General features: G+C 40.0%; 1 protein-coding gene across 3 annotated transcripts in view; it reads left to right on the top strand.

Annotated features, from left to right (window-relative positions):
• The window catches only part of PGR (progesterone receptor), a 113,359-nt gene that overhangs the window by 49,097 nt on the left and 50,105 nt on the right, over window positions 1-14,157 (top strand). For 2 of the 3 annotated variants that reach the window (NM_001205356.1, XM_025002035.2), the window contains 1 exon segment: window positions 8,020-8,136. The exons of the other annotated variant lie outside the window; for it this stretch is intronic. In NM_001205356.1, the coding sequence (NP_001192285.1) occupies window positions 8,020-8,136 (117 nt within the window). 3 annotated transcript variants of the gene reach the window in all.

A 14,157-nucleotide genomic window follows, 5' to 3' on the forward strand; every position in this document is an offset into this window, starting at 1 on the left:
TCATAGAGACATGTTTCCTAAACTCATATTTCAAGAGTTTAGGAAAAGACAGTGATGTCAGTACAACTGGAGCATAAAGAAAATAAAAGGGAGTATGTGATTTAGAAGAAATCTTGGTAGTTAGCACTTATCTTTTGCTTTTCCCACCATAAAGGAGGTAAGAGATTTTCCAAGGAGAAAGAAAGCAAGGTTCTCTATTGTAGACTTCAGGTAATAGTTCCTCAGGTTTCAAGAGGGGTCAATGATGCATATGTGAAAGTGGAGATGGAGATGGTATCTCCTACTTGAGTAACTCCTATTGTTGATCACATGCCACTTATCCTGTTTGTGGTGGCCTATGAGAAGGGGACGACAGAGGACAAGATGGCTGGATGGCATCACCGACTCGATGGACATGAGTTTGAGTGAACTCCAGGAGTTGGTGATGGAGAGGGAGGCCTGGCGTGCTGTGATTCTTGGGGTTGCAAAGAGTCGGACACAGCTGAGCAACTGAACTGTACTGAACTGATAGGTTATAAATTGATGAAGTGGGGAAAACCACTAGACCATTCAGGCATGACCTAAATCAAATCCCCTACGACTATCCAGTGGAAGTGAGAAATAGATTTAAGGGGCTAGATCTGATAGACAGAGTGCCTGATGAACTATGGACGGAGGTTCATGACATTGTACAGGAGACAGGGATCAAGACCATACCCATGGCAAAGAAATGCAAAAGCAAAATAGCTGTCTGAGGAGGCCTTAGAAATAGCTGTCAAAAAAAGAGAAGCGAAAAGCAAAGGCGAAAAGGAAAGACAGACCCATTTGAATGCAGAGTTCCAAAGAATAGCAAGGAGATATAAAAAAGCCTTCTTCAGCAATCAATGAAAAGAATAGAGGAAAACAATAGAATGGGAAAGACTAGCGATCTCTTCAAGAAAATTAGAGATACCATCTTTACATTTCATGCAAAGATGGGCACAATAAAGGACAGAAATGGTATGGACCTAACAGAAGAAGAAGATATTAAGAAGAGGTGGCAAGAATAAACAGAAGAACTGTACAAAAAAGATCTTTACAACCCAGATAATCACGATGGTGTGATCACTCACCTAGAGCCAGACATCCAGGAATGTGAAGTCAAGTGGGCCTTAGGAAGCATCACTATGAACAAAACTAGTGGAGGTGATGGAATTCCAGTTGAGCTATTTCAAATCCTGAAAGATGATGCTGTAAAAGTGCTGCACTCAATATGCCAGCAAATCTGGAAAACTCAGCAGTGGCCACAGGACTGGAAAAGGTCAGTTTTCATTCCAATCCTAAAGAGAGGTAATGCCAAAGAATACTCAAACTACTGCACAAGTGCACTCATCTCACACACTAGTAAAGTAATGCTCAAAATTCTCCAAGCCAGGCTTCAGCAATACGTGAACCATGAACTTCCAGATGTTCAAGCTGGTTTTAGAAAAGTCACAGGAAGCAGAGATTAAATTGTCAATATCCGCTGTATCATAGATAAAGCAAGAGAGTTCCAGAAAAATATCCATTTCTGATTAATTGACTATGTCAAAGCCTTTGACTGTGTGGATCACAATAAACTGTGGAAAATTCTGAAAGAGATGGGAATGCCAGACCACCTGACCTGCCTCTTGAGAAATTTGTATGCAGGTCAGGAAGCAACAGTTAGAACCAGGCATGGAACAACAGACTGATTCCAAGTAGGAAAAGAAGTACGTCAAGGCTGTATATTGTCACCCTGCTTATTTAACTTATTTGCAGAATACAGCACGAGAAACACGAGTATGGATTAAGCACAAGCTGGAATCAAGATTGCCGGGAGAAATATCAATAACCTCAGATATGCAGATGACACCACCCTTATGGCAGAAAGCAAAGAGGAACTAAAGAGCCTCTTGATGAAAGTGAAAGTGGAGAGTGAAAAAGCCAGCTTAAAGCTCAACATTCAGAAAATTAAGATCATGGCATCCAGTCTCTTCATGGCAAGTAGATGGGGAAACAGTGGAAACAGTGTCAGACTTTATTTTTTTGGGCTCCAAAATCACTGCAGATGGTGGCTGTAGCCATGAAATTCAAAGACACTTACTCCTTGGAAGAAAAGTTATGACCAACCTAGATAGCATATTAAAAAGCAGAAACCTTACTTTGCCAACAAAGGTCCATCTAGTCAAGGCTATGGTTTTTCCAGTAGTCATATATGGATGTGAGAATTGGACTATAAAGATATCTGAATGCCAAAGAATTGATGCTTTTGAACTGTGGTGTTGGAAAAGACTCTTGAGAGTCCCTTGGACAGCAAGGAGATCCAGGCAGTCCATCCTAAAGGAAATCAGCCCTGAATGTTCATTGGAAGGACTGATGTTGAAGCTGAAACTCCAATACTTTGGCTACCTGATGCGAAGAGCTGACTCATTAAAAGACCCTGATGCTGGGAAAGATTGAAGGCGGGAGGAAAAGGGGATGACAGAGGATGAGATGGTTGGATGGCATCACCAACTCAATGGACATGAGCTTAAGCAAGCTCCGGGAGTTGGTAATGGACAAGGAGGCCTGGCGTGCTGCAGTCCATGGGTCCTCAAAGAGTCGGACATGACTGAGTGACTGAACTGAACTGAACTGATAGCTTATAAATACTTCTGAATGTCTTGTAATTCCTGGTAATGAAAGAGTGGGTAAACAGCAAGGAAGTTAGAACATAGACTGCAGGGTGGTTTAATAGAGAGACTTTTATAGACTTGTTATATAACCACAGTGTGTATAAATTTGGCAGTATGCAATTTGAACCATCAGTCTATGATTTATGAGAAATCAGCAGCTGGATCTGGACATGAATGTGTTTTTTGAATCGAGGATATAAATTTGTCTGAAGAAAAGTGGTGGCAGCAGACATCATGCTGAATTTGCTACCATCACAGTTTAATCTTTTGCAGACTTCCCAGATAATGCTGTAACAGAGCTAGTGCTTTTAGGCGTGAATTTTCCTCATCTGCATGTACAGCCAGGTATTTGATGGATTAATACATATAATGGAGTTGTCCTTTCTGCATTCTTGCCTTTTTTGGTGGCTCTGAGTATTGGGCAAGTGTTGTGACACAGAGTCAGGTCTGGGCCCCATGCCAAATTATCTTAGTCACCTCTAGTTGGAATTGACGGGCTGCAACATTTCTTAGGTCAAAAGATCTCGTAGAGATTAACCTCTAACTATATATGTCCTATATTTTGCTTGCATGATGCTATATCTGCTTTGCAGTTTTGACAGCCCAATATTCGTGTTGAAGATGACCATAGCTTAGAATGCATGGAGCTTCCAGATATCTTCCATTCTTTATGGAAATCTGTGATGATATGAGGCATGCCAGTTCCTCACAGTAGTGACTTCATGCCAGTAGTCTTAATTACCAGAGATTCTCCTTCCCATCAAACATCAAATTTTAAAATGCTCAGCTGTTTTTCCCTCAAGAGTTATAAGAATTGTATTCTATTTGGAAACTATAATTTATATATTTTACTTAAATATATCTTTCAGTGTATTTAGTACTTGCTATCCTTCACACCAGACTGCCTCCCTCGTGCATCCTCTGTTGCTACTTACCTGCTGTTAGTCAAACTAAGCATTTCGGAATCTCTTTTGGAAGAGTGGTGTATCGGGGCCGTATTTCCTGATTTTATGCATATTTGAGAATGTCTTTCTGTTTACTTTAAAAGTGAATAAATTGGCCAGTTTAACATTTCTTTGGTCACCTCTAAAACAGATCTATCTGTATTTGGGATTTAGGGACGTGTCAGTAAATCATAGTTGTAGTAGACATTCCCTAAGTACTTGCTATATGATTAACTATTCCAAGCTCTTATGTGAGCTCATTTAGTTCTTAAATGTGACCCAAAATACTAGCAGTGTCCTCCTTTTACTTGCCATTGGTCACCAGCGAGCAGGTAGTGAGGCTGAAATGTGAACTGATACAGTATTGCTCCAAAGTTCATATCCTTAATTTCCTATGCAACCTTTTGGGTGAATTAAGCTAAAATTACTGCCTGTGTGACATTAAACATGTTACTTAACTTCCCTGTGCATCAGTTAACTCTATAAAATGGAATCGATAGTACCTCCAAGATTGAGTTAATACATGCAATAGCTTGTAACAGTGGCCAGCACATAGTAAGGGCTTAGTAATTGTTGCTGTTATTATCATCTTAGAGACTGTAATCTTCAGATATGAGCTATGAACAAGCAATCTAATTTCAGTAAATGCTCTTCTGCACTACAGTATCAATAATTAAGATGCATTTCAGTTAAGTGGGGAAAAGGGATTACTCAAAAAACAGTATTGGAACATAATAGACACTCAATCAATACTTGTTGAATTAATGAGAATTTTCTAAAAGTGTGTATATATTCACTTAACAAATAGATGTTAAATACCTTCTAGATCTGTATAGATAGGCTGGAAGGAAACCCGAAAATGAAAGTAGTTGCATGGTAATGAGATTGTAGATAATTTCTTTTTTTCGAATTTATGCAATCTGTTAAAAAAATTCTTGAATGACACAGTTTATGAAACAACTTGACCAGATAACTACTGAATTCTTTTTCATATGTTGAGTTCGAGATACCTACCAGGAGGTGGTTGGAAGGTCAGAGCTTAGGATGGGATTTTGGAGCCATGCACAGATGATGAGATTACCCACAGGGTGTTTACAATGGAATACAACATGTAAGGTGGAGAAGGAAATGGCAACCCACTCCAGTATTCTTGCCTAGAGAATTCCATGGACAGGGGAGCCTGGTGGGTTACAGTCCATGGGGTCGCAGAGTGGGCTGCCATCTATGGGATCGCACAGAGTCGGACACGAGTGAAGCGACTTAGCAGCAGCAGCAGCAGCAGAGCACACAGCATACAACGTATAAGGCAAAGGCAAAGGTATGGACAGTGGGAACTTAAAAGGAATGGTTGGAAAGAAGATGAAGAGTCAGAAGAGATGTGCTTCACATAAAAAAAGCAGGGGCAGGGGGACCGGTGGAGAGAGAATTACCCATGGCAGATTGTACAGAAAGTCAAGAAAGAGTCACTGCACTTAAGAACGAAGACATTGTTGATGGCATTACTCTGTTTTATAAGCACAGTGGACATATAAGCCCAGTTCCAATAAGCTGAGGAGTAAAGGTTGAGATGGTTGGATGGCATCACCGACATGAGTTTGAGCAAACTCTGGGAGTTGGTGATGGACAGGGAGGTGTGGTGTGCTGCAGTCCATGGGGTCGCAAAGAGTCAGACATGACTGAGCGACTGAACTGAACTGAAAAGTAAAGGAAACTGATCAAAGGCTGTAAGTGCAGATGACTTTTTCACCAACTTAGATAACAAAGAAAGGGATGAAGTCAAGGAGAATTAAGAGTGAGACACACAGTTCCGTTTTTTTTTTTTTTTTCTTGATTATGGAATTTTTGAAATGGAAAAGCTTGAGGAGAAAAGAAGACATCCTTGAAAGGGGAGCAACTGAAGATTTTAGGAGGAAACTGATGGGGAAGGTTTGAAAGCAGGTAGAAAGGAATGGTTTTAGCAACATGCAGTGAGTACCCTCTAATGGGGACATCTTCTCTGAGACACTGAAGGAGGTGCTATTGTAAATCATTTAGAAACGGAAAAGAGACCGCTTAGAAGCATTCCAGCTACAGATGGTTCAGGCTTTTTTCCTGGATGTTTTTGACAGAGGAGTATAGAGAAGAACAGCCTGCCCTTAAACAAGGGCAGTTACATCTCTGAGCACCGTTTAAGTGTGTTCTCTAGAGAGAATAGAAAAATCTTGCTTTCTGTTCTCTCATGAGAAATCAGTGCAGAGTCAAGATAAATTATCATAAATAAATAGATAAACTTACATACACTTTTGGGCTTCTCTGGTGGCTCAAACAGTAAAGAATCAGCCTGCGATGTGGGACACCTAGGTTCAATCTCTGGGTCAGGAAGATCCTCTGGGGGAGGATATGGCAACCCCCTCCAGTATTCTTGCCTGGATAATCCTCATGGACAGAGGAGCCTGGCGGGCTATATTCCGTGGGGTCGCAAAGAGTCGAACGCAAGTGAGCGACTAAGCACAGCACAACACAAACACTTTTACTCCCACAGTCATTCCTGTAGCCTGAAGAAAAAAAAAATATATATATGTATATATAAATTAAACCGGAGTCCAATTAGAAAGTAGCATGCAGTGCATTCCACTAACCTAGAGGGCATAGTTGTGGAGCTTCATAACTGCTCTTTGGAGAGGGGCAAGGGAACGAGCACCAGTGTGTGAGAGTGGTGGTGGTGGTTTAGTCACTGAGTGATGTCTGACTCTTGCAACCCCATGCCCTGTACCCCACCGGCCTCCTCTGTCCATGCAGTTCTCTAGGCCAGAATACTGGAGTGGGTAGCCGTTCCCTTCTCCAGGAGATCTTCCTGACCCAGGGATCTAACCCAGGTCTCCTGCATTGCAGGGGGATTCTTTATCATCTGAGCCACCAGGGAAGCCCAGTATGTGAGAGTACATGAATAGAAGTTTGTGGAGGAATCTGTTTTGGAGCAAAGACTATCTGATTTTCTAAAACGTCCCAGGTCAAGAATCATTTTGTTATTAGCTATCTCATAAAACACGGCCTTTGTGCCATTTATCGTTGCAGCGTAGCCTTTTCTTGCTCAGTTAAATACACATTTAAGGGATCTCTGTGTTCCTTTACTACAAACTTTGGTTAAAAAAATGGATCTGATTTTAATGTCAACTAATACAAAATACTGGGCTTCCTGGGTTCTTCAGTGGTAAAGAATCTACCTGCCAAGCAGGAGAAGTGGGTTCACTCCCTGGGTCAGGAAGATCCTCTGGAAAAGGGAATGGCGACACCCTCCAATATTCTTGCCTGGAGAATCCCATGGGCAGAGGAGCCTGCTGGGCTGCAGTCCTTGGGGTTGCAAAACAGTCAGATGTGACTTAACAAGTAAACAACAATATAAAATAGTATAGGAAAATTCCATGGTATTTTAAAATTGAAAATTTCAACTTTTAAAATTATTTTTAAGCAATCTGATGATGTTCAAAGTCTCACAGTCTATTTCATAGGAATTCAATGGAAAATAAGAAGTGCCAAAGCAGTAAATATTCTAGTTAATATTTATATGTCTAAGCTGACAATTTTTTTCATTTTTATTTAACCTAAATAGATTGCTCCATGCCTTATTAAATATAACATATTTTGGTTTAAATAATCATCATTGTTGAATATTAAACTTTTTTCCCAGACTTTTTGAAGGGTATAAGTAACCACTTATACAAAAACCCATCACAAAATGAGCACAGGGTCATGTTTTACCCTCATTTCTTCTGTAATTCTCTCCTGTCCTTCACTGAGTTTTTCTCATTGTTTTAAATTGCTCTCACTTTATCATTATTTCTCCCCATCCTGTTTTCTAATTTTAGCCAAGATAAACAAGACAGTAAAGTCAATACAATCAGTGATAGTTTTTACATGCTATTCAAGTTCATGAGATTCTTTAAGAGTGAATTTGCTCCAAGATTCTCCAAAAGAATTAAGCACATAGGTTTTATTAAAAAGTCTATCACAGAGACTTCTTTGTCTATATCTGTTCTCTTGAAGGTTTATATGTTAAAAAGAAAAGGTTTTACTAGAACTTGACTATCTTAACACACTAATGCTTATCAGCAACATGTACCTAATCTTGAAATAATGGTGATCTAAAGACATGGTGATCTGCTGACACCATTAATAAGATGCACAGAAATATTTTACAAAAGATGTTTAAAGGAGTTCTGGAATTAGTTTCTAAGATGTGTTCCCCTCATTTAGGCTCCTGAAGGCAGAGGTTTATTGCACAAGTTTAGAGCATTACAAGCATTCAGCTATGCCAAGCAAGAGGCCAGCTGAGACAGTTATGCTCTTACTAATGTGCACCTCTCCTCTTGTCACTGCATAAGCTTTCCAGCAGTCTTTAGATATTTTAAATAATTGTTCCCTAATTTTTGTTTGTTTTTTAGGACAGCATAACTACTTATGTGCTGGAAGAAACGATTGCATTGTTGATAAAATCCGCAGAAAAAACTGCCCAGCATGTCGCCTTAGAAAGTGCTGTCAGGCTGGCATGGTTCTTGGAGGTAATGATGATGTTTTCATCAATAACTGTCTGATATTTATATTAACTAAATTCTGTCTGATGTTTGTATTATAAAACCATGGGTCAGAAAATCTTAGTTTTCTTATTTCTATCTTGATTATTGGTGTCTGGATGAAGCAGCTGATACCATTTTATTAACACTGTAGATTTCCAGCAGATTGAAGTTTGTTATAGATATGTAGTAAACTTCAATTTGTCTATATTGCTTGTAAGTAGATGTTATGGGAAGGTCGGGCTTTCCAGGTGGCGCAGTGGTAAAGAATCCGCCTGCCAGTGCAGGAGATGCAAGAGACACGGGTTAGATCCCTGGGTCAGGAAGATACCCTGGAGTAGGAAATGGCAACCTGCCCCAGTATGCTTGCTTGGAAAATTCCATGGACAGAGGAGCCTGGCAGGTTACAGTCCACAGGGACACGAAGAGCTGGATGTGACTGAGCACAGCATGGGAAGTTCACCAGCCTCTCGTTAAGTGACACGGGTTGAAGTGTAGGCTCTGCTGCTCCCCACCATGTGGCCTTGAGTACATCACCAGCCCTTTCTGGGCACCAGTCTCTGTCTGCAAAATGAGAGCAGTGAAGTCTCTTCCAGCTCAAATACTGATTCTGTGAACTGAATAAGTACCTTAATCTCCATCTTTTCGTGCCTCCATCAACCCCTCCCTTTCGATGACCCTTCCACATTCTCTTTAAATAACTGAATATTGAGCCCTTACACTTACCAGGTACTATTTTAAGTTCTGGAGTTCTACAGTGAGCAAAATGGACCAAATCTCAGCCTTCATGGAGCTTACACTCTAGGCAGAGGAGAACAACACATATACATATATATATACACACACACACACACACACACACACACACACACACACACACAAAAGCAGAGACATTACTTTGCCAACAAAGGTCCGTCTAGTCAAGGCTATGGTTTTTCCTGTGGTCATGTATGGATGTAAGAGTTGGACTGTGAAGAAAGCTGAGCACCAAAGAATTGATGCTTTTGAACTGTGGTGTTGGAGAAGACTCTTGAGAGTCCCTTGGACTGCAAGGAGATCCAACCAGTCCATCCTAAAGGAGATCAGCCCTGGGATTTCTTTGGAAGGAATGATGCTAAAGCTGAAATTCCAGTACTTTGGCCACCTCATGCAAAGAGTTGACTCATTGGAAAAGACTCTAATGCTGGGAGGGATTGGGGTCAGGAGGAGAAGGGGATGACAGAGGATGAGATGGCTGGATGGCATCCCCAACTCGATGGATGTGAGTTTGAGTGAACTCCAGGAGTTGGTGATGGACAGGGAGGCCTGGCGTGCTGCGATTCATGGGGTCTCAAAGAGTGGGACACTAATGAGTGACTGAACTGAACTGATGTATATATATCAAGTGAAGATAAATATTATGCAGTGTATTAAGCAGGGTTCATTAATGGGAATCTCAGAGAGGGGCTTCACTCCTGAACCCTTTACTCTGATTAAAATTTTCATTTTAGTCATTTCCTAAGCAGTAATATCTCTAAAATCCTGAATATGATGTAGTAGTTCTAATTTTTCTACAACGAGCTTTTAAAATTCATGATTTATTGAATACATATCTAATAAACCACCAGCCACAGTTCATATACCATAAATGGTATCTGTTACCTTCTGAGAAGGAGTGTATGAGACCAGCATTTTTTGACTGCTCACTGTGTTAAGCACCCTACTTAGTTCTGTCTCTACAGCCTGTGAACATGTACAGTCTAATCCCTAATAAATAATTGTTAAACAGAAGAGTGAGTGATTTAAGAGTGGCGCCAAACATTATTATGCAGATAAAACAAAAGAATGAATTAATTCTATCTGAGGGAGCTGGCAAAAGCTTCTGAGAGGAGGCTTTCAAAGAATGAATACAAATGTTATCAATGAAAATGGAGAAGAGTATTTACAATGAAAAACATGATGCACTGTAGTGATGATTTTTCTGGAAAGTCAGTTGTTTAGTGGGAACAACAAGAAATGAAGCTTGAAAGTTACCTTGGCCCAGCTGGGTTCTGGAGGTTGAACTCTGTTCTGTATGCAGTAGAACCAGTGATCTTTCTAACAAACTGTGGACCATCCATGGAATAGAGCCCACATTTCTAAGTGCAGCACACCACCCCTTTCCGCACCGAGTAACTGCCCTCTCTTTTTCTAAGCCCTTCTCTCACCAGTCCTGGGGGAACCCTACCCTCCAGTCACCAACACTCACCTGTCTTTGCACACTTTTGATTTTTGCCTGCATTGTTCTTAAACTCCTTGTGAACTGTTGTATTTCCTTCACATTAAGTTCAAGCATCATATTTTTTGTGAAATCTTCCCATCTGCATAGTCACTGCAGAGATAGGGGTGGGGACAGTTAAATGTAGTGCTTTTCATGTCTGGGGAGGCTGAGCGTCCTTGAGTCAGCCTGGATTGGACCTTGCACTACCGATACTTACTTCTGCATTCCTGCCCTTCCAAGGGGAGACTGACCCAAGTGGGAGTGATGAGACCCAGCAGTTCCCCCTCATCCCAGCCCACAGGAGGGACTGGAAATTCACTTTCTCTCTCTCCTCCCACAGTTTCTTGTATTTACATTCTTCTTTGTACTTCCTTCCTTGTTTTATAACTATTTACTTGTATCCCATTCAACGATTTCTCCTAATCCAAGTTTGAGTTGTTTACAAACAGGAATTTCATTTTAGTGTTTCAGCACCAAAGTACTTGTTTAAGAAGTGCTCACTAAATATCTGTGATGATTATTTTAAAGTCAGAATCTGCCTACCAATGCAGGAGATATATGAGATACTGGTTTGATCCATGAGTCAGGAAGATCCCCTGGAGAAGGAAATGGCAACCCACTCTGGTAGTCTTTTTTTTTTTAATTTATATTTTATTGAAGGGTAATTGCTTTACAGAATTTTGCTGTTTTCTGTCAAACCTCAACTCATTATTTGAGAAATGCAAATCAAAACTACGATGAAATATCACTCTGGTATTCTTGCCTGAAAGGTCACATGGACAGAGGAGCCTGGCAGGCTACAGTCCATGGGGCTGCAAAGAGTTGGACTTGACTCCGCACACAACGTACTTGCATGCATTCTTGAATATAAGGTCCAATGTAGCCATTACTAGAACTCAAGAAAGAGTGATTGGAAGAGGCAAAGGGGATGTGGTTTCATGTAGTGTTTTTCATTTTGAGGAAAGGCGCTAGCCCTTAAGCAGTCTTCCATTCCATAACTGAATTTATTTTACTGGTCTTAACTGTTATAATGGATAAGTGATTTAAGATGAACTAGTGTAAAAATGATGAGACACCTAGCCACTGAGAAACTTGAGTTTGTTCAGAAGAGAGATTTGGGGGTTCCAACCAGCAACAAAATAGATGCTCAGTAAGAAACAGAGTGATGAGGAGAAGAGAACTTCAGAGAAGACTCGGAACCAGGATGCAGGGGGAGGGTTCGAGTCTAGGGACAGAGCGTAAAGCAGCATCAGAGCAGGGTCAGCAGCAACAAACATCCTTGTACCTGTGACTTTGTGTGTACCAACTGAGAAGTCCTCTAGGCTGTATATCTAGAAAGCTAGTCAATTTCTGGTTCACTGGGATATTGTGTACCTTTAAACTTACTGTTACCTAATCACCAAATTACCCTCCAGCATCTTTGCTTCTACCAGTGTTTGAGAGCTCTTGTTGTTATGATGTTATGTATCCTTACCTGTGTTTTCAGCCTTTTAAATTCTTCTAATTTGATGGTCCTAAAATTTATATCTAATTTTGTTTTAATTTGTGTGTCCTAGATTATGGTGAGAGAAAATATTGCTATATTTCTTGGCCGCTTGTACTTCCTGTTCTATGATTTAGCTATCCATAGTTATTGGCCATTTTTCAACAGTATTGTCTTTTTTGTTACTGATTGATACAACTTACATCTGTACTCTCCTAATTCTGTATTAGCTACATACAATTTATGTCTTGACTTTTTACCTTGTTTATAATATCTTTTTTCTAATTTTTATATGGTCATATGTGTCAGTATTCTCCCTTTATGTTTCTTAGCCCTGAAATTGTATAGATAATTTACTGAATATCATCTAAACTCTTAAAAGTTTATTTTTATATTCAAGTCCTTAACTTCCCTACAAGTATCTTTTTTTTATGTAGGGAGACAAGAATGAAACTTTATTTTCTATATGGATAACCAGTTGCCAGAGCACATTTACGGATAAATGGTTTTCAGTAGTTTTTGATGCTGCAGTCCTATAGAAGTAAACATGTTCTGAGCCTCCACACTGCCTCAGATCTATTCACAAGTAAATTATACATATGTACTACTATCAAATTATATATTAATGATACTTATTTCTTTTTATTCCCTTACTAAAATATAAGTATTTTTCTAGTACTCCAGTTACAAATTCCACTGGAACTTGTAGTGCTATATCTGATGTATATCAAAATTACATATGTATTTACTTCTCTTCCTGGTTTCTCTGATCTGTTGCATTGTTTATACCTGAACCACTACCACACACTCTGAAGTGGTATAGCTCTCAAACTGTGTTTCAATACCTGGTAGAATAAGTCTCCCTAAATTGCACTTTTTCCAAATTATTGGCTTTTCTTGGCCCTCTGAATTGTACTTAAAAAGTTTGATGCTTAAAAGGTTTATTCACAATGGTATCTAACACTTAAAAACATGAGTTCTAACCCCTGGGTCTTAGTTATATATCAAAATTCTTTGCCTCTTTTTTTCCCATCAAATAATCTTTAAATCCTGTGGTCATCATCACAAACTGGGAAATACCATTTAATTATTTCATAAGTGGCTCTTCACAGAGGTTTATTAGAAAGAAGCTGGCAGCACACTCTTTTATGTCTGTCCTGATGTTGTTCTTCCTGAGAGAGTCAGTGGCAAGGGTCTGGGAATCAGTAATCCAACTCCTGGAAATCAGGAAGAAGGTAGTAAATTCACTGGATCAGATTCTAATTACTAGCCCTGTGTTAAAATTCTGGAGTAAGGGAGGATGTACTTGTGGTCTTTTGAGAATGAGAACTTCTTTTTCATGATGATGAGAAGTGCTCAAAGTTCAATTCTTCAATAATTAGAAGAGTTTCACTGAAGTAATAATTGCCTCGACATTACTGAAGATAGAGCCTGTGTTCTCCCCCTCCCTTCTTTCCATGCATCCTTCCTTCTTTTCTTCTTTCCTCTTCATGTTTGTCACTTTTCTGAGGTTTTGCATTCCTAATGTAATTGTTGTTCAGTCGCTTAGTCATGTCCAGCTCTTTGTGACCCCATGGACTGCAGCACGCCAGGCTTCTCTGTCCTTCACCATCTCCCGGAGCTTGCTCAAACTCATGTCCATTGAGTCAGTGATGCCATCCAACCATCTCATCCTCTGTCATCCCCTTCTCCTCCCACCCTCGATCTTTCCCAGCATCAGGGTCTTTTCAAACGAGTCAGCTCTTCTCATCAGGTGGCCAAAGTGTTGGAGTTTCAGCTTCAGCATCAGTCCTTCCAATGAATATTCAGGACTGATTTCTTTTAGGATGGACTGGTTGGATCTCCTTGCAGTCCAAGGGACTCTCAAGGGTCTTCTCCAACACCACAGTTCAAAAGCATCAATTCTTCAGCTCTCAGCCTTTTTTATTATCCAGTTCTAGTACATGACTACTGGAAAAACCATAGCCTTGACAAGACAGACGTTTGTCAGAAAAGTGATGTCTCTGCTTTTTAATACGCTGTCTGGGTTTGTCACAGCTTTTCTTCCAAGGAGCAAGCATCTTTTAATTTCATGGCTGCAGTCACCATCTGTAGTGATTTTGGAGCCCAAGAAAATAAAGTCTGACATTGTTTTCATTGTTTCCCCATCTATTTACCATGAAGTGATGGGACCAGATGCTAATATAGAGTCATTTGAATAACAATAGATGAAACAGAAGAGAACATTGACTATTGTAAACAATGCTGCAATGAACATGTATTTTCTAGTTAGTTTTTTTTTTTCCTT

Source organism: Bos taurus, chromosome 15 (assembly GCF_002263795.3).
Source record: "Bos taurus isolate L1 Dominette 01449 registration number 42190680 breed Hereford chromosome 15, ARS-UCD2.0, whole genome shotgun sequence".
Lineage (NCBI taxonomy): Eukaryota > Metazoa > Chordata > Mammalia > Artiodactyla > Bovidae > Bos > Bos taurus.